Source organism: Trichoderma reesei, assembly GCF_000167675.1.
Source record: "Trichoderma reesei QM6a unplaced genomic scaffold TRIREscaffold_12, whole genome shotgun sequence".
NCBI lineage: Eukaryota > Fungi > Ascomycota > Sordariomycetes > Hypocreales > Hypocreaceae > Trichoderma > Trichoderma reesei.
Genome location: NW_006711159.1, coordinates 70515 through 89422, shown reverse-complemented (window position 1 = coordinate 89422; position 18908 = coordinate 70515). Strand labels below are relative to the sequence as shown.

Sequence of the window (18908 nt, the reverse complement as noted above, 5' to 3'; positions counted from 1 at the left end):
TTGAGGGCGAGGGGGGGTGTGAGAAGAGGATGGATGATTTTTTGCTGGAGAAGAGTGAGAAGAAAGGAGGAAGATGATGAGGAAGAGGAGGAAAGAGGAAGAAGAGGAGGAAGAAGAAGATGGTCACGATGATTTTGACTGAATTTGATTGGCTGGAGGAGCCTCCCGAGAGGAAGGCATGTTGATGTCTGCGTTCTTTCCCTCTTTAACTGCCACGATGCCTCGCTAGCAGATGCGACATGTGATGCTTCCCACGTATCTTCAGTTGGACGAATCAAAGGTACGCCTATGAATCAAGGGCTCTCGAACCTACCCAGGTATTATTACTTAGTACCTGGTTCAAGTTGCTAGGCATCATTCCGGGATTACGGTCTTCAGTCCTTGTTCTTTTCCTTCATCGCATCTATTTTGTGACTTCACCTGAAAGAACCCCTACCTCGTTGGACTTATAGATGCTGTCAGTTTGGTCAAGGCCCGCTAGATGCTCAGCAAGACTCACTTGACGCTGCCTTGCTTCTTCATCTGCTCTCCGGACAAACAAGGAGCTCACGCAGTCCCACTCTCCTCGGTCCCCAGCTGAACTGTGGTAACGATATTACAGTATCTGTACCTACTGGGTACTGGCTTACTTATACAGGACCATTGAACGCCGAAACTCCCATCATGCATACCGGCATCGACGCACCAGTCGATAGCCCCTGATGCCCACGTCCCAAAGAGAAGCAACCAGCCGATACGAGCCACGAGTCTCAGCTTTGATCCAAGCGAGAGAGGCGAGTTTAAGGTGAGAGTACAGGAAGAAGAGAAAGGCAAAAAGGATCACAAGCAAGGCGCTCCGCTCTGACATGACACATCCTCACTGATGCTCGCCAGGGGTGAAGCGCTCGGAAATCTCGACGCGAGCCTGGCCCAGATCGCGCACCTTGGCCACGAGCTTGTCCTCGTTATCCAGCGAAACAATGTCGTCGGCACCGCCAATGCTGACTCCGTTGACCAAGATGTTGGGCACCGTCCTCCGCCCCGTCTTCTTGAGGAGATAGTCTTGCAGATGGGGGCCGAGCGGGTGCTCGTCCAGCTCGACGACAAAGGGCTCCGGGGTGATTGTGTACTTTTCCAGGAGGATGCCCTTGGCACGCTTCGAATACGGGCAGTAGCTCTTGGAGAAGATGATGACTAGTAGTCGCACACGTTAAAACGTTAGCAACAATGAGAGCATAGGTGCCTAGGTAATGCAAAGAACAGAAATCACTGCGATTGACGTACCAGGCGACTTCTTCAAGATGCTGTTAATCTCCACCTCGGCTTCGTGCTCTTCCTTGGTCTCTTCCTTGACCTCGCCTCCGGCCTTGACCTGGCCCTTCTTCACCTGCCCCTCGGCCGAGCTGCCCACGCCAACGATGCGGCTGGGGATGTCGGGCTTGGGGCTCTTCTCGTTGGCCTTGTCCTTTGCCTCCCGCTCAACGGCCTGCAGCCGCTCCTGGAGCTCCTGCGCGGCCACCTTGTCGTCCCCGTCAATGTCGCCGTCGCCGTCCCTGTCGGCGGGTATGTGGCCGGCCTTTTCGCCCGTCTTGGCGTTGATGACGGGCTGCCCGCGCGCCGTCCCGCGCTCCATGGCCTCTTTTGTTTTCTCGTAGAAGCCCTTGAAGCTGACGTCGGTTTCCGGCTCCATGCCCGAGCTGTAGAAGAGCACGAAGACGACGGTGAGGACGACGGCCACCATGAGGAGGCGCATTCGTCGCGGGGAAGGCATCGTGTCCGGAGATTCGTGGGGTCAATCGACGCGGCGCGCGCTCTGCAATGCGATGCGATGCGATGCGATGGCGAGGACGAGGACGAGGAATGCGCTGGACGAAGAGCTGGAGGAGTTGTTTTTTTTGGCAAGCTCTAGAGCAGCATCCAGAGGAAGAACCTGTCTGGGCGCGCGCTGCCTGGCAGCTCGGATCTTCAGTATAGGTAGAGTAGAGAGTAGCGCGAGCGACAAAGTGCTGCTCGGGTCGCGGTTGATGGTCCTTTCCGATTGCCCTGGATCGAAGTTGTTCTCTGTCGCAGGAGCGGCGGGTTTCTCCTCCGTGGTACCGTGAAACGAACCGTGCCTGTACTTATGACGAGTTCGATGATGTAGAAGAAGAATCAACGGTCGAGCTTTGAGAAAGGAGGACGAGAAACGAGTGGCCTAATAATCGATGGAAAGTCGGGACTCATTCAATTCATTGGAGCGCATTGCTGGGGAGCTCGAACTGGCGAAGGCTGGGGGCCGTGCGATATCTTGAGGCGGCAACTGTCTTGACGAGGGTGCTGGATTCGAGGATGCGGATTTCTATGTAATGCAGCTGGCCTTTGTGATTGAGAGACATCTTTGGCATGCTCTTGTGCCGCATTAGGTAACGAGGACAGTGCGGATACAGTTCTTGGGTGTACCACTTCGCCACTGCAGCTCTTGTTGTACGAGACAAATACATACACTGAAGCCCTTGTATGTATTTTGACACAGAATATTTGTTTGTTCAATATATTGTCTACTTGAGTCTTTAACTCCATAGAATATCATAGCATGCCATGCTCCGCGTAGTTCAGAAACGCCGTATGCCTCATGCCGCAATCATCGGTCTATAACACAATCCATTCATTACAAGCCGTTACCTCCCTGTGCTGCCCGGTTCAGTGGACGAGACCCTCCTCGAGCCGATTTTCGGACCAATTCCTCGGGCTCTGTAAAGGCTCGCCCGCATTGGCATTTGTGCTTGTAAGTCGGGAAAGGCGCAGGTTGTGGACGCGGGCATGGAGATGTTCATGTCTCTTGAAGTGGTGAGACCCAGTTGGCATGGCGTGGGCGCCAAAGACTGCGACGAAGAAGAGGTAGAAGAAGACGAGAATTAATGACAGCATTCTTGCGCTTGACAGGTCTATGCTTGGTATGGCTTTCAAGTCTCAATTCGACAGGAACAAAAGGGAGAGCTGTCGCGGCAGGGAGCGGAATCAGAAGCATTTCTTCCATCTTGCCGGGCATAGGGACCTGGGTTTATATCCATCTGCCGCAGCTGCAGGCCAGCCACCTTTGCGAATTTCCTGGTCTGCGCATGACGGATGCGACCTTGGACAGTCAATATACCAAACCTTGTCGCATGATTCGTGTTCTAAATTCAGGTTCGACGGTTACAAGATGGGATGGCCGTAAAACATGAGACAACTGGGGAGCGCACTTGGTGAGCTCCTAGACACGCACGGATGCGGAAACGGATTCGGACATGCACTGACTAGGAGATACGTTTGGCTGCCTGACATTTGTACAAGAGGGAATTTTCCGTACGATCGTGTGATATTGAGGAAGTTGCTCACCTGCACTCGTTCTCAATCACCTTTCAACTGTTACATGAATGGCTGGAGAAGAGTGAACTGTCTATAGCTTTGGGGACATGAAGACAAGCTTGCCAACTGGATCCCAGCCCCATTGAGCAATGTGATGTACGCATCGTCATCAAGGAAATCATCTTCATCATCCATCCAGCCGCCACATGAAGACAGCCTTGTACACTTTGACCAACAATGGCTTGCAGTAACAAATGATAGAAGATATATATCGTTGAGGATAATTCATGGGTGTCTATACATTTGGCAAGTCGTGGCGCGCTGTAAGTGAGTGGCAAAAGAACTGCTTCTTTGGGATTCCACGTTAGTCGCTGAGTCATGCATCTCCGCCAATGAGATGGCGCCAAATCTCAGGTACGAGATTTCGCCTCCAGGCGAGTTTGACAAGTTGGACAGAACTGCTCGTTTGTTACAAGAAGCTAGCGAGCATCTTCTTATGTGTCCTTTTCAACCAGTTGACTCATTTAAACAGAGGTTTACTCACTCCTTATCTCGACTCTTGCATCTTTGTTCCATTCTTTAGACTGCGTTCTCTCATACATGCTGATGATTTGGTTGGAAGCGTTGTTACATACATGATCTTGTACACGCCATAAGATCACCGCTCTGAAATTTCCGTACCTTTTTATATAACACCACGAAGTGCGGATCTTGGATACCAACTCTCAGCAAACGCACCCTTTGAACCATCCTTCTCTACTTCAAATTTCTACTACAAAAAGCAATGCCTTCCGTTCACTCAAAGATGAGGCCTCTGGCACTCATATTTGCCCTCATCTTGGGCCTATTGCTCTGCTTAGCAGCCCCAGCAACGGCATCGTCATCATCATCACAACACTCTCCCCAAGCGGCATCAGACGAGTCAGATTTAATATGTCACACATCAAACCCAGACGAATGCTATCCCCGGGTCTTCGTACCAACGCATGAGTTCCAGCCAGTCCACGACGACCAGCAACTCCCAAACGGCCTCCATGTCCGTCTCAACATCTGGACCGGCCAAAAGGAAGCCAAGATCAACGTCCCCGATGAGGCCAACCCTGATCTCGATGGCCTGCCCGTCGACCAAGCCGTGGTTCTCGTCGACCAGGAGCAGCCAGAAATTATCCAGATCCCCAAGGGCGCACCAAAATACGACAATGTCGGCAAGATCAAGGAACCCGCGCAAGAAGGAGACGCCCAAACGGAAGCCATTGCTTTTGCAGAGACGTTCAACATGCTCAAGACCGGCAAGTCGCCAAGCGCCGAGGAGTTCGACAACGGACTGGAAGGCCTGGAGGAGCTCTCCCACGACATCTACTACGGGCTCAAAATCACAGAGGACGCGGACGTGGTCAAGGCGCTATTCTGCTTGATGGGGGCTCGCGACGGCGACGCCTCGGAGGGAGCCACGCCGCGCGACCAGCAAGCGGCCGCGATCCTCGCCGGCGCCCTGTCCAACAATCCGTCGGCACTCGCCGAGATAGCCAAGATCTGGCCTGAGCTTCTGGACTCGTCGTGTCCTCGCGACGGCGCCACCATCTCTGACCGTTTCTACCAAGACACCGTCTCCGTTGCCGACTCTCCGGCAAAGGTCAAGGCCGCCGTCTCGGCCATCAACGGCCTGATCAAGGACGGCGCCATCCGAAAGCAGTTTCTCGAAAACAGCGGCATGAAGCAGCTCCTCTCGGTCCTGTGCCAAGAGAAGCCGGAGTGGGCGGGAGCGCAGCGGAAAGTCGCTCAGCTGGTGCTGGACACCTTCCTGGACGAGGACATGGGCGCCCAGCTTGGCCAGTGGCCCAGGGGCAAGGCATCGAACAACGGGGTGTGTGCGGCGCCGGAGACGGCGCTCGATGACGGATGCTGGGACTATCATGCGGACAGGATGGTGAAGCTGCATGGGACGCCGTGGAGCAAGGAGTTGAAGCAGAGGCTGGGAGATGCGCGCAAGGCGAACAGCAAGTTGCCGGATCATGGCGAGCTGTAGATGGCATGTTGTCGTTTTACCTTGTGTGTATATGTATATACCTATGTGTGTGTATGCAGGAGATTTACCCGTATGTGGTAATCTGTAAATAAAGATACCCTTCCAATTGATTCAGGCTATAGATTCTATTTTTGTGTCTCTGAGGACATGCATTAAGCAAAGGTCGGGGGCTTTTCTATCCTTTTCGTCAAAGTTCCGTGTCTGCTGATATGGCGGTCATCGCCAACCCACCTTTTCGCTCTGCCCCTCCAAAACTTCAACTCCCATCCTCAACTTTTCAACTACCGCCAGCTCATCCAACACAGGCTCACCGAATATTCATCACCCTCATCAAATCCACCATTCTCTTCAGATGCCTGCCTCACACAAATTGACTTGAAACGAACACATCATGTCTTCTTCTTCACCCGTTGAGATCCGTCCACACCCCTCCAAAGGCCGCGCCCTCCACGCAACCAAATCCTTCCCTCCCGGCGCCGTCATCTTCTCCTTCACTCCCCTCCTCCTGCTTCCCACCGTCGCCTGCCTCACAAGCGTCTGCTCGCACTGCCTCCGCCCCGGCGAACCCCGTCTCTGCTCGCGCTGCCATGCGGCCGCGTACTGCGACGCGACGTGCCAGGCAGCCGCATGGAAGGCGGTGCATTCGCGCGAGTGCAAGGCCCTGACCAAGACCATCAGGGACGAGGAGCGGAGGCGGATGCTGCCGACGCCGACGAGGGCTCTGATTCAGGCTCTGCTGTGGGGGAAGATTCGGGACGGGCTGGCGGATCTGGAGGGGCATGTGCTGGAGAAGAGGGCGGAGGGGGATGAGTGGAGGGATATCGAGATGATGGCCGTGGCGGGCTGTGCGTTCTCGGGGTTGGGCAGGGGTGACCAGGATGTGCGGATGGCGGCTGAGATGCTTTGCAAGGTTTGTTTGGCTTCAGGACTGTTACTTGATATTGGGAGGCGGTGGATGCTAACTGACAATGTGTGATAGATTCAGAACAATTCTTTCCAGAGGTTTGATTCCGAACTGGGCGTTGCCGGACTCTATCTCGAACCTACTCTAGCCATGGCCAATCACTCCTGCATCCCGAATGCATCAGTCCAGTTCATCGGGCGAAACGCCCTCCTCATCGCCGAGAACCCCATCCGGGCTGGCGATGAGATTGAAATCGCTTATACGTGTAAGTGTCCCCTTTACTATCAACTTGACACATAAGTCTTCGCGATATTAACGCAAAATGCGTCGTCCTGTAGTCTACACAGATCCTCTGCCCAAACGCAGAGAAGCACTGGCTCACTATAAGTTTACATGCCAATGTCTTCGTTGCCGGGATAATCTCAACGTCTATCAGGTCGCAGCCATCTCCCCCTGCGTCAACCTCAACAGCCAGAGTCTCGTGCCAGATGTATCAAAACTTCGCAATCATCCTGCAACCAGTAGCGCCGCCAAGCAGGCCATTGTCAATCAGCACAGCGAGTCGGTGGAGCATATAGTGGACGCGTTGGCCGTGATCGAGTCGCTGTCGGAGCGGCGCAAGCTATTGAAGAGCGAGTTTATCAAGAAGAAGGCTCTAGTGGAAGAAGAGCTCTGGGCCGTCACGCCGCTGCCCGACATTCTGTATAGAATATCCATGCTTTACAGCGAGGAGGAAAACTACGCCTTTGCCCTGGCTGTGGCTTGTCTCGTCGCGACGGCTTGCGATCCGTATCAGTATCCCTCGCCTTACCATCCCATTCGACTCGCCGGCTTGTTCACAGTTGCCAACCTGCTTTCCAACACCGCCGCAGCAACGGCTTCCCAGACAAGTTCGGCTGTGCCCGTTTCCAACAAGGCGACCTTGGAGCAGGAGATTGAGGAGACGCTGCGAGAAATTGATCAGGCATCGCTGTGCCAGATGCTGCTTATTATGATTCTTCGGTACACACCAGATGAATACGGCACGGAGATCGGCCTAGCTGTCAGAGCCCGGGCGCTTCTGGATGACATTGAGAAGCTGGCGGGTAGAGAGAAGGAGACATCTCTCATTGACGAGTGGCGACGGGATCCTAGCAGCGAAAAGTCTCAGGCCTTTTTTGAGTTTGCTGTCGTGAAGCAAGTGGATGCCTTGGCTGGCCTAGGCAAGAAAGTCTTGAGACGGGATTTCGAGTCTTGAACACAGTCATCTACGTGTTGCTGGTGACCATATTGCAGGGTTGCGTCTGGTACGCTGCCGAGGCTCGTCAAGGCAGCTGGAAGTAGACTCATCCTCTGGAAAGCACATTGATTCAAGCTTTTGCCCATCTGCCACGCCTTGCAGTGCTCTTGTTTGACGATGCTGCCGCCGTCCGCCGTTGAACTGGAGTCTCGACCAGGGCCATTGTCCCAGGTGACGATTGTTGCTGTTCGTCGTAGGCAGCGGCGCCAAGGGTGGGATAACCTGACGAGATGGCCACCCGTTTGGGAGGAGTCGAGTTCACGATATGGCTGTCCTCTCTCGTCAACGGTGGCCTTTTCTTGTTGCGCGTGGTCGATCCGTAGTGGGACTGACTGCCTTCAGCCGCCGAACCGTTGTCGTACTCTGCATAAGAGGCTCGGATATCCTTTCGATTGGGATTCGGCGTGCCGCCAGCCACCCGAGCTTCCAGCCGCTGTATCCGGGTCCGGAAGAGGTCAAACTCCATCTGCAGCGACTCTACCTGGCTGGCCCTGTTGCCAATCTTGGAGATGTTGCTGGCGAGGATATCCAGCTGATGAGACGAAATAGACGGATCTTCATCCACCGAAGAATGGCGCATGTCCTGCTGCTGCGCAACAAGTTCAGACCGCAGCTGTGCCATCTCTCGCCTCAACGAAGCCACCTCTGAAGCATACATCTTGGACGTGGCAACGCCCTCCTGTGCGACCTGCTTCGCTTCATCCGCGTCCTTTTTCAGACGGGCATTCGCCCTCTTCACCTCTGCAATCTCCTTTTGCGCGGCCGATAATTCATTTCGGAGATGGTTTGTTTCTGTTTGCGACTTTTTGATGATTTGCCGGAGCTCCGTGACGACCCTGTCCGTCGTCTGGAGCTGCTGATCCAGACGAGCCACCACGGCGTCGCCGTCGCTGCTCCATTTCGCATCGCTCATTTGCGTCTTGAGGGACTTGATGTCTGCTTGCTGCCCTTCGCCTTCGCGGCGGACGTTTGCGACGGATTCGCTGAGTTGGCGCATCTGCTTTTCGAAGCGGGCTACTGTGCTGTCGAAGGCGGACATTACTTGGAAGCCGGCGGCGCCGATGCGCTGGATTTCATCTTGCTGGGCTTCGAGGTCTGCTTGGATCTGGATGATGTCGAAGCTGGCTCGACTTGGAGGTGGCTCGCCATTTTGAGGGTGGGGATTAGCCTTGCCGTTGAGGGGTGAGGAGGGCGTGGGTTGAGTTGTTGCCGGTTGGCCCCTGAGCTGGAGGATGCGCTGGATCTTGGGCTCGGCTTTGCGACGGAGGTCCTTGGCTGGCTTGAGGACGATGGAAGCGATGCGGAAGATGATTTGGCCACTGCGTTTTCTTTAGCATGAGCTCAATGAGACATCTTTGTTGGAGAAGGGGTGCTTGCTTGCCTGGTGAAGATGTGGTTTGAAGGACTGGTCAAGCACTTTTGCCCAATGTTTGTATGGCACGCTGAGCACTCGGCATCTCGGAGCTCACTATTTCGTAGGCATCTCATATCATTAGTGGTGTGATTTACAGAGCAGCATGATAACATGATACGGTAGGGGATGTCCATACCAGCCCTCAACAAGAGTGCCCACATCGCCAGTTCGAACAGCACCCGTGGCAGCAATCTTGTCCGCCTCGGCCTTGTCCTCCACGTACGCCACAGGGGTGATGTACTTTTTGCCAATCTGCGTCCAGAGATTGACGAGGGTGCCCAGCGTTGAGTCGCATTTGGCACATCTCACGGCGACAAGGTCCATGATTCTGCGGCTTTGAGTGAAAGATGTGAAAGTGAAGGGAGGCGATGTGTATGTTTACGGGATGCGATGCATTGGCTGCGGAGTTTTAGATTCTACCAGGTTTGCGGCTCAGTGATACAAGCAAGGCATGAGCAGCAAATCAATATTGCATTGACGAAAGAGAGATGATATCGCCAGCGTATCACTTGACAAAAGCTCTCAATGAGAGACTGGATGAAAGATGAGCGGTTCACCTGAGCAGCCAAATTCGGTCTGGAGTCGCGTTGAAGGAACCGCGAGGCTGCAGCGAACCGAATCCGGGGGGCGCTGAAGATGGCCTGTGATTGGCTGACTTCGAAGCGTCCCTGGCGGCTGCGATAAGATAAGGAATTCCATGCTAATTCTCGAGAAATTCAGGACCTTGAGCGTCAGCCTAACAACGATAAAACATCATCTCCCAACAATCAGCTTCTTTTTTTTTTTTTTTTTTTTTTTTTGGCGCCCAGCAGTGTGGATTGTGGCTAAATCATCGCGGATGGCGCTGGCCGGTGAAGTTCAGACTTAGACTTCATTTTCTTACTTTTGCCCTTTCGGGCCCTTTGTCTTCTGCCATCTCCTTAGCGAGGCCGGATCTCGTCTCTCAACTGTGTGTTTCGGCTACACCTGTTGTTTTCTCAGCCATCCAAGCCAAGCAGCAGCCACTTTCACTTGGGCTTCTACCGATATACGGACGTGCTCAGCCAGTGTGGGTATAACCTCTGTCTAAGAGCTAATCAAATCTCCCCGAGATCGTTACCTTTCTGGCCTCCGTCGCCAAAGACTCCGAGAATAACATCCGACCATGGCCGACGCCACCATCGAGGACGCAGGTACAAATACCGTCGACGCCGCCTCCCTCAACCAGAGCGAGGGCACCCTCAAGAGATGCAGCCCCCATGACACAGACGACAAGATGGACAACAACCAGGCAGAGTGGCAGACCGTCTCCCACGCGAGGAAGAAGGCCAAGAAGATGCCTCGCCCGGGCAAGGGAAACTACCCGGCCCTCAGCTTCTCCTCCGGCGCGCGGCTGCAGTCCATGCTCAACCTCAATGGCCTGCGAGACGTCATCACCTACATCTTTGCCGACGGCGCCGCCCCCAGCTGGATCAACGTCATGCACCGGCCGCAGTTCAGGAAGATTGTCGCCATCATGGTGCCCGGTCTAGAGGAGGCGCTCTTCAAGGAGGGCGTCGACTATGCCGCGTTTAACGAGCTGAGGGATGCGTATGTGGATGGCGACGAGGACGGAAATATCTTTGCAGCCAAGTCCCCGGACGACTACTACCCTCGAAAGCTGGACAAGGACGCTCTGCCGGAGCCGCTGAAGCCTTTCGCCGACATGTTCCCCCATCTGTGGCCCGTCAAGACGCCCGGCGACGAAAAGCACGGAAAGCTCAACTCCCCGCTGGCCACGTTCCTCACCGCGCCGCCACCCAAGGAGAAGACGTCACAAAAGGGAGGCGTCAAGCCCGCGAGGGAGCCCCAGGGATGGAAGAACGAGCGGACGCGCATCACCGAGTTCCTTGCCTCTGCCGAGGAGCTGACGGAGAACGGCTACCTGATACATCCGGCTCTTCTCCCGGAGGGGCAGCGACGAGACGACTTTGTCGCCCCGGACGGATGGGTCATCACCAGGGTGGACAAGCTCGAGGACGGCAATGTCCCCGAGGCCGAGATCGAACAGGGCAGCATCACGGCCGGCCGAGAGGTGCTGGCGCTTGACTGCGAAATGTGCATGACGGGCGAGAGCGAGTTCTCCCTGACCCGCATCAGCCTAGTCGACTGGGACGGCAACGTGGTGCTGGACGAACTCGTGAAACCCGACAAGCCCATCATCGACTACGTTACGCGGTTTTCTGGCATCACAGAGGAGATGCTGGCACCCGTGACGACCACGCTTCGCGACATACAGAAGAAGCTCCTTGACATCCTGCATCCGCGCACCATCCTCGTGGGCCACTCCCTGGAATCCGACACCAAGGCCATCCAGCTCGCCCACCCCTTCATCGTCGACACCTCCATCATATACCCCCATCCCCGTGGAGCCCCTCTCAAATCATCCCTGAAATGGCTCGCTCAGAAATACCTCTCCCGTGAGATCCAAAAAGGCGGCGCCCTGGGCCACAACAGCATCGAGGACGCCAAGACCTGCCTGGACCTGGTCAAGCAAAAGTGCGAAAAGGGCAAGCTCTGGGGCGCATCGGACTCGCAGGGGGAGAACCTGTTCCGCAGGCTGGCCCGCGCCGGCACGGCGTACAAGGCGCAGGGGGGCGACGCGGCCCTGGGCGGCGTTGAGGTCGGCAAGACGAGCGCCGCCGTCGACTGGGGCGACCCGTCCAAGGGCCTCGGCGCGGGAGCCACGCACCAGCTGGGCTGCAGGTCCGACGAGGACGTGACGAGCAACGTCATCCGCGCCGTCCTCGGCGACGAGGACGGCTCCGTCATCAAGGCCGGCGGCGTGGACTTTGTCTGGGGCCGCATGCGCGAGCTGGAAGCCATCCAGGGATGGTGGAACAAGAACATGCCCGACATGGACCTGGACGCCCTTGAAGACGCCGACTCTGCAGACTCGTCGTCGTCGTCGTCGTCTCCCTTGGAAAAGGCCCTTGCCCGCCTGACGGAGCGCCTCGTCCGCATCCACGCCGCCCTCCCGCCGTGCACGGCCTTCATCGTCTACAGCGGCTCCGGCGACCCGCGCCGCATGGCCCAGCTGCAGCAGGTGCACGCCCAGTGGCGCAGGGAGTACAACACCCCCGGCAAGAAGTGGGACGAGCTCAGCGTCAAGTGGACCGACGTGGAGGAGCAGGCCCTCAAGAGGGCTGTCCAGAAGGCGAGGGCGGGCGTGGGTTTCCTAGGCGTGAAATAGAAGAATGGAGAAGATGAAGACGAAGAAGGAGAAGAATAAGAATAAGAAGAAAAGCATGCCACATCGCTTGGCTTTCCTTTTTTTTCCCTTTTCTTTTTTTTCTTCTTTTTTTTTTTTTTCTAATTCACTGGTGTATAAACGATCATGATGCGCTTGGTCCCAGACGACAAAACTTGACGAATCTTCTTCCATGTCTCTTTCATTATATATATAGAGAGGGTTAAGGGGGGCTTTTTCTGCAAGCTCTGATAGACTGGGAAGCTTCTTTTGCTTGCAAAGACGAGAGATTTGGCTGCCCTTGATGCGCTAGGGTTTTTTTCTTTCACTGCATTCATGAGTTCCTTTTGCCCCTTTTTGTATATACTAGAGTACCTAGCTAGCTACACATCTGTTTCCTGTTGTTTTATTGTTGATGTTGCTGCTATACCCCCATGATGGCAATTCCTCCTTATTCGTTTCGTAACAATTGTTCACCATTGCGTGTTTCTTCAAGCGTGGAGGCAATCAATTACCTTGAATCGTGATTCTGTATGAGAAACAAAGATAACAGCTACCATTTCGTGGCCTCTTCGACAAGCACAGTCATCCCATAAGGTATTACCAACACAAAAGCTCAGACAAGGCCATGTCAAACATGTAAAGGCTGGCCGGATTACATCTCCAATTAGGACTTACACGTTTTGGTACTTACATAACCTCCCAACACTTCCTCCCCTCACAAAGGCCAATCAAAATCTTCAAGTGATGTTCGTAAATTTCTCCTCCTGCTACACACCAAACACGTCACTACATGCCCAAACATCCCAACAGCCCATCCTTTGATCCCGAAAACATATATCAAGACCCAGTCCGCCTTCTCCATGCAGCACTTGTGCAAATGAAGGGGGGGTCGGAAATGATCAAAACGCCAGCTACCGTAAAGCCTCCCCTTGTTCCCCCTGGATCAGCTCCTGGAAAATAAGAAGGGGGAAAATTTTATGTATCAACCTTGAAAACCCTTGACAAAGAAAATTGAGAGGAAAACAAAAAAAAAAAAAGAAATTAGTCACGTCACCCCTTTCCCACTATGCATTCGTGTTGCTTGCTGGGACATGTCCAGGTGACTCTATACAGATAGGGAAATCCCGACGGATCGGATTAGTAAAAGGCCCACGATGGAAGACAGGAAATCAGCCAAGAAGAATCAGCAGTCGGGTAAGACGAAGATGTTAAAAGCGTCACCAAACACGCTCAAGCTTGCTGAAGCGAAGAGAATCTCAGTTTCGTGCCGGTAATGGCGTTGCAGCCGATTGGCTTCCTTTCGCTGTTCATCTCATCTTCTTGCCATTGGTGTTCTTCTCTTCAGAACGCTGCCCGTAGTGGCTCTGCTGAATCAAACGTCTTTCGCGGAGTGCGTATCATCCACGACAGACGCGGCAGTGCTCAGCATGTCATCATCCACATGATGGGGGTCAATGCGGCTGATGCTGTGGTGGGAAACGGTTCCAAATCCGGCAGGATCATCCTGCGTTGCCGAGTCTATGCTTCTCAGATCAGGGAAGTCGAGCGACGACTTCGAAGGCGGCCGTTGGTCTGACCGCCTGTCTGAGCCTCTCCGCTCAAATGGGAGGCGTGGCAGCAGTGATACACCGCCTTGCTGGAGGGTCGACTCGGTTTGCGCTGTTTGCTGGGATGCTCGGCTTTCAGGACGCCTCGTCTGAGAATCTATTCGGACAAGGGGCGTGATCTGGGCGGTGCGATCGAGCACGGCCGAGTGTCTCTTGGAACTCTTCCGCGGAATGACGGGCGCATCATTATCAGCGTCAGACATGTCCTCATCGCTCACACCTTCACTATCCACCCCGTCTTGCGAGGCCTCTGCCTTCTTTGAACTCAAAGCGACGGCAGACTGAGACATCCGCCCGCGAGGGAGCCGATCCGTAACGGGGCTATCGGGCTCGCCGTTGTCAGACTCCGACTGCGGGTCGCCGTTGTTGTCAAGCAGCTCGCCTTCCCGACGCTTCGGTCTGCGGATCTGAGGCTCGTCGTCATCATCAGAGTCGATGGGTCCATTTCGAATGACTCCCATGGCCACTGGGATGCCCTCGGGCGGCGTCTCGTCTCCGAAACCTCCGTTTCGAACCATGTTCGGCGGCATCCTCGCACTTCTGACAACTTCGAAGCCTTTGCCCTTCTCCTTAGTTTTACCGCCAAAGAGCAGGCTGCGTAACCATCCAGCAGCGGTCGCGGCCGGTCCAGTGGGATCTGCAGGGCCAGTGCCGAGCTTCCTGCCGGGGCCTTCCGAGTTCAACGCTGGGCCTCGAACGCCATAGTAAAAGTCAACCTCGCGGGTTGAGTAGTCGGGTCGATTCGCGGGAAAGCTGATGGAAAGGTTGTTGCCGCCATGGCCGGGTGCTGGGGTGGCCCCTCGTGAAATCTCGGCCCCAGAGTCAGGAGCTTCAGGGGCTAATCCTCCGGCCTGGGCGACAGGCTCAATAGTGAGCGAGTCACGCCGGCTGTCGAGCTGGCTTGAATCGCCAGTCATCTCACGACGCCGCCGCGGAGGGCGATAGTACGGGTCAGAGGCTTCTACCACAAGTCCAGGCGGACCCTGGCGAGCGGCAGAGGGTGATGCGAGGAACGAGAATGTGCTGGCTTCGCCCGGTGTTCCCGGGACGTATGAACTCGCGGTGTCGACGTTCCGTTGTGCGGCTGAATACATGCTATCAAGAGCGGAGCTGCTCCGATGTCGATGGTGGGCCATGACGCCGCTGAGGCTAGCCACGGAGCCGCTGCGGACTCTACCACTTGGCATCACAAAGCCAGATTTGCCGCTATCCTCGGCATCCAGCATGGCGGCGGTAGACAGCTGGCTGGCCCGGGACGGTCCCTGGCGGTGGTTGACTCTCCTTGAGAGCTGCCTCATGCCGAAGATTTTGGACAGGCCACCACGGGTCAAGCCGGTGACATCGTCTCCACCGGCACCGAACAATCTCGCAATGACTTCAATAATGGTCTGCACAGCGCCAAGGAAGAAGCCCAGGGCGAGCACGCAAGCATGCAGCAGCAGAATGGCATAGCCTATCCAGCCCTTTGGGCCTTCGGTAACGCCCAAGCTAGGCACAAAGGTGACCATGAGGATGATGATGATCAATCGCAGACCTGCAAACAGGCTGTGGTAAATGTTCATCGAGGTGGCCTTCTGATATGGTCGAAAGGCGTAAATCATGATGATCTGAATGACCTCACAGATGGCCAAAAGCACAACCTGGGCAACGCCGCTCGGCTGCACTGCGCCAATGGCAACGCCTCTGATGACGTTGAGCAGGATCGGGATAAGCGCAAAGGCAGCGACCTCGTCGGCGTATGTATTGTATAGGGGTCCGTAGCGCAGAACCGTGGGCAGGTCATCAAACAGCACCGACTTGGGGCGCGTGATGATGATGAGCCACAGCAGATAAGCCGCAAAGCCAATGACTACGGCCAGTGTCAGCGCAGCCAAGGCAACGGTCCAGCCCGGCGACTGGCCGGAGACGACGAATTGGAAGCATGACAGAGCCACAATGGGGACCAGCATGAAATTGAAGACGATGCGCACCACGTTGCCAATGACAAATGGGATATTCTTTGCCCGCAGGTCCTCCTCGGTAGTTTTCCTGATCTTGCGGAAGATCCACTGAAGAGCAAAGCCAACCTGGATGAGAACAATGACGGAGGCAATGATGACACAGAGCCACACCATCATACCCGGCCACACATCTTCAGCCTCAGACATGCCAATGAGCTGAGCCATCTTCTGCAGTCCGAAGACGGTGCCTGCCTTGGTCACATAGATGCCGTCCTCCACGTTCTGCCAGGGATCGGCGTGGGCAACGAAGCTCTCGTTGAACATGAGCGATGACCACCCGACCTGGCTCACTACGGGCTGGAAGAATCCGGGGTAATCGAGGGTCAGGGCGCCCGTCAGAACGATGAATTGAATGTACTGCAGACAGTCGCTGAAACCAGGAGTGACCAGTCGCAGCAGGTCAGCGTCTCGGCCATAGTTGGCCGTCCAATGGAACACGTTGGTGGTGCCCCAGGGGCTCCAGATCCCAGCAAAAGGAACTGCGAAGCCAGCAAACAGCAGGACCAGAAGGGGCATGAACTTGAGCACCCAGGAGATGCTGCCCAGATCAGGGGTAATGGTGGCAGAGACACAGCCAATGTTTGTTGCTGCCTGATCGCCATTGATGACGAGAAAGGTGACGGCGAATGAGCTGAACGCATATGAGGAGAAGAAGTCGTGACTTAGATTGACCGACGGAAGCCCATACGGGAGGTCACTACACGATGAAAACTCATGTTAGTCAAGAATGTCTGCAAAATTATCAAGATGATACATAACACAGCTCTGGCAAAATGAAGATGGCCAAGCCCCTGTTGTATTGCAGCAGAAAGCCCAAGTAACAGCACAGATGGTGGTGGTGGCGGCGGCGGCGGTTCAAGAGAGGGGTGATGGCGATGATATGACATGACATGACGATGAGACGACGGGTCGACTTACACATTGCCAAAGGTAGGCGCCAAGGGACAAGTCCCATTGACGAGGCTCTCCGTGCAGAAGTTGGAGCGGTCGTTCCACGGCTCGTACGTCAAGACATTGACTCTCCGGACCAGCGTGGTGGCAAGAGTATCGACGTAGGGCGTCTGCTCGATCTTGCCGTTGGTGTCGTCGGGATTGGTCCAGTACGGGTCGTTCGGAGGCGGGAGCGGACTCAGGTTCTGCGAGCCCGTGACGTTGCCCCAGACAATGACCTGCAGATTGTTGTTGGGCGTCTTGGTGTCGAAGACGGCGTCGACATAAAGCGGCTGCCACTGCAGCAGCGGCGGCTTGTGCAGGCGGTACGAGTCGGGGAGGCAGTTGTCGAACTCGATCTGGACGGCGGCGGCCGGTGTCGCGACGAAGACGAGGGCGAGCAGGGTGAAGACGAGCCATGCCGGCCTCGCGGCCCAGGCGGAGATGCGGCCGCGATTGCTGAATCGGATGTTGCTTGAGCTATCGTTGCTGCTGCTCGGATTGCCGCACCTGGTCGTTCGCGCCCGGATGACGCAGCCTTGTTGGGTGCTCCCCTCCACGGATTGCTGCACCTCGAGCGCCGAACAAGAGCCCACGGCTACCTGCGTCGAGGCTGAAATATGGCGGCCCTTGACTGAGGCCGGAGACAGTGTGCGCGACTCATGCCGGCCGCAGAAGGAGGCGTCGTGGTGGCTGCTTCGGGTGCTGTCGCAACTACGGCGACCAGACAGATGCATCGTGGGCATCGAGAGCCAGGGGGCCATCTCTGCAGGCTGTCATTCAGACGTCGCGCATCTTCAGCGGCACAGCAGCAGAAATCAGGGGAAGAATGACGGTTGGGGCGGAAAAGAGGCGAGCGCAAAGGGCTGTGCGAGCGAGTGCAAGGGCGAAGCAGGAAAAGACAAACGAGGGACTGGAGGTTAGAAACCGTGAGGCGTTACGGAAGGGATTCGATGATTGCGCAGATGGAGAGAGAAAAGGGCAGCCCAGAGGAAGAAAAAAAAACGGCACGGACTGCGTGTTGGACGGCGCAGACGATGGCCAGAGCTGGGGTGGAGCGGCAAGAGTGGCAGTGTCTCGAGCTGCGAGTGCTCTAATCGGGGCCCTGTCTGGGGACTTGGGGGGGGGGGCCTTTCCGGGGCTCTCTGGCCGCTGGAGCTCAAGCGACAGCGGGCGAGGTGATGCAAGTACAGGCACAAGTACAGGCGCAAGCACAGGCGCGGGTGTCGCCTTGAGCTTGCTGGCCTGCTACGCTGAAGGTGGTCAAGTACCTCATAACATCCAGTTGAAAGTCGGGTACCTACTAGTAGGCAGTAGGTATACTTGGCTTTGCCAACGTCACTGGGAAGCTGTTGGAGCTCGGTTCTTTGCCTAGGTACCTACACGTAGGTAGCAAAATATAGAGGCATCTCCGACCTAATGATCGGCCTCAACAGCCCTACAGCGAATTCCAAGCCATCTTTCCAAATGTCTCATACTCTATATCGAACTTGCTCGGCGGCTCATGAAACCCTGTCCTGTTTCTGTACATAATGTCTGACAATTATCTGAAGCTAGAGTGCCTATCTCCATGTAGGTATTCATGTCCCGCGTCACTAAGCAACACGAGGTTACATCCAGCATCTCGTACGAGTAGCGGTACAGAAACGTCAACACGCATCTCCCAAAGAGGCGCCCGCCGGCCGGAGCATACCTACAAGTGCAAGTGGCAGTGCAACCTGCTGTGGCGCCCTCGGCCTGAAACGACCCGTTCCATGTCCCCAGTTACGAGCTCCCGCTTGTACCGGTACAAGGGGCAGTTGTACTTTCAATCAGTAGCCCGTTGACTTCATCGTGCATGCAGTCTTCACGATGGCTTCATGGGGGTCGCAATGCGCGACATCTGGCTCAGACGCTGTGCTACACAAGTATCTAAGGTATGCTTTGTTGATCTGATAAAGAGAGTGCTTTAATTATAGGATTTCCCAAATATAGTAATCTTACAAATTATAACGGCAGACAGCATAAATACAGATCCTGCTGACGGCTCAGCTACTTAACTCCTATATGCAACGGTGCTCTTACTGCCCTCCTGTGTTCGTAAACCCATCACCCAATCTACCTACCTAGGTATCAAGGCCAGCTGCACGCATCTTCTGTACATCCTTCGTAAAAGTGCCTGCCTGCTTGTCCCCCATGGAAAAAGGGGGAGGTGCCAATCATCCATCCCAACTTGGCTCACCAGCATCCTG

General features: G+C 55.3%; 6 protein-coding genes across 6 annotated transcripts; 3 read left to right on the top strand and 3 right to left on the bottom strand.

Moving 5' to 3' along the window:
• Nucleotides 1-688: 688 nt before the first annotated feature.
• On the bottom strand, nt 689-2174 carry TRIREDRAFT_49099 (uncharacterized protein). The gene is made up of 2 exons (XM_006966183.1): nt 1264-2174; nt 689-1173 (listed from the first exon to the last, which is right to left on the bottom strand). The coding sequence occupies exons 1-2, from the start codon at nt 1748-1750 to the stop codon at nt 857-859; spliced, it is 804 nt and encodes a 267-aa protein (XP_006966245.1). The 5' UTR covers nt 1751-2174; the 3' UTR covers nt 689-856.
• A 1937-nt stretch (nt 2175-4111) lies between these two features.
• On the top strand, nt 4112-5332 carry TRIREDRAFT_22560 (uncharacterized protein; the record flags this gene model as incomplete). Its single annotated transcript, XM_006966145.1, has 1 exon — nt 4112-5332. The coding sequence occupies one exon, from the start codon at nt 4112-4114 to the stop codon at nt 5330-5332; it is 1221 nt and encodes a 406-aa protein (XP_006966207.1).
• Nucleotides 5333-5723: 391 nt separating this feature from the next.
• Nucleotides 5724-7473, top strand: TRIREDRAFT_63364 (uncharacterized protein; the record flags this gene model as incomplete). Its single annotated transcript, XM_006966305.1, has 3 exons — nt 5724-6242; nt 6312-6501; nt 6575-7473. The coding sequence occupies 3 exons, from the start codon at nt 5724-5726 to the stop codon at nt 7471-7473; spliced, it is 1608 nt and encodes a 535-aa protein (XP_006966367.1).
• Nucleotides 7474-7585: 112 nt separating this feature from the next.
• Nucleotides 7586-9253, bottom strand: TRIREDRAFT_108401 (uncharacterized protein; the record flags this gene model as incomplete). The annotated part of the gene is made up of 2 exons (XM_006966182.1): nt 7586-8834; nt 9066-9253. 2 exons carry the CDS (start codon nt 9251-9253, stop codon nt 7586-7588), a joined length of 1437 nt encoding a protein of 478 aa, XP_006966244.1.
• Nucleotides 9254-10184: 931 nt separating this feature from the next.
• TRIREDRAFT_78886 (uncharacterized protein) lies at nt 10185-12140 on the top strand (the record flags this gene model as incomplete). Its single annotated transcript, XM_006966304.1, has 1 exon — nt 10185-12140. The coding sequence occupies one exon, from the start codon at nt 10185-10187 to the stop codon at nt 12138-12140; it is 1956 nt and encodes a 651-aa protein (XP_006966366.1).
• A 1372-nt stretch (nt 12141-13512) lies between these two features.
• Nucleotides 13513-17441, bottom strand: TRIREDRAFT_122366 (uncharacterized protein; the record flags this gene model as incomplete). The annotated part of the gene is made up of 2 exons (XM_006966181.1): nt 13513-16444; nt 16666-17441. 2 exons carry the CDS (start codon nt 17439-17441, stop codon nt 13513-13515), a joined length of 3708 nt encoding a protein of 1235 aa, XP_006966243.1.
• Between the last annotated feature and the right edge of the window lie 1467 nt (nt 17442-18908).

What these genes read in the sequence shown, in the direction of transcription:
- TRIREDRAFT_49099 (XM_006966183.1), bottom strand. Translation starts at nt 1,750, where the DNA reads ATGCCTTCCCCGCGACGAATGCGCCTCCTCATGGTGGCCGTCGTCCTC. An exon ending in CATCTTGAAGAAGTCGCCTG is followed by an intron (nt 1,174 to 1,263) that starts GTACGTCAATCG and finishes TGCGACTACTAG; the next exon opens with TCATCATCTTCTCCAAGAGC.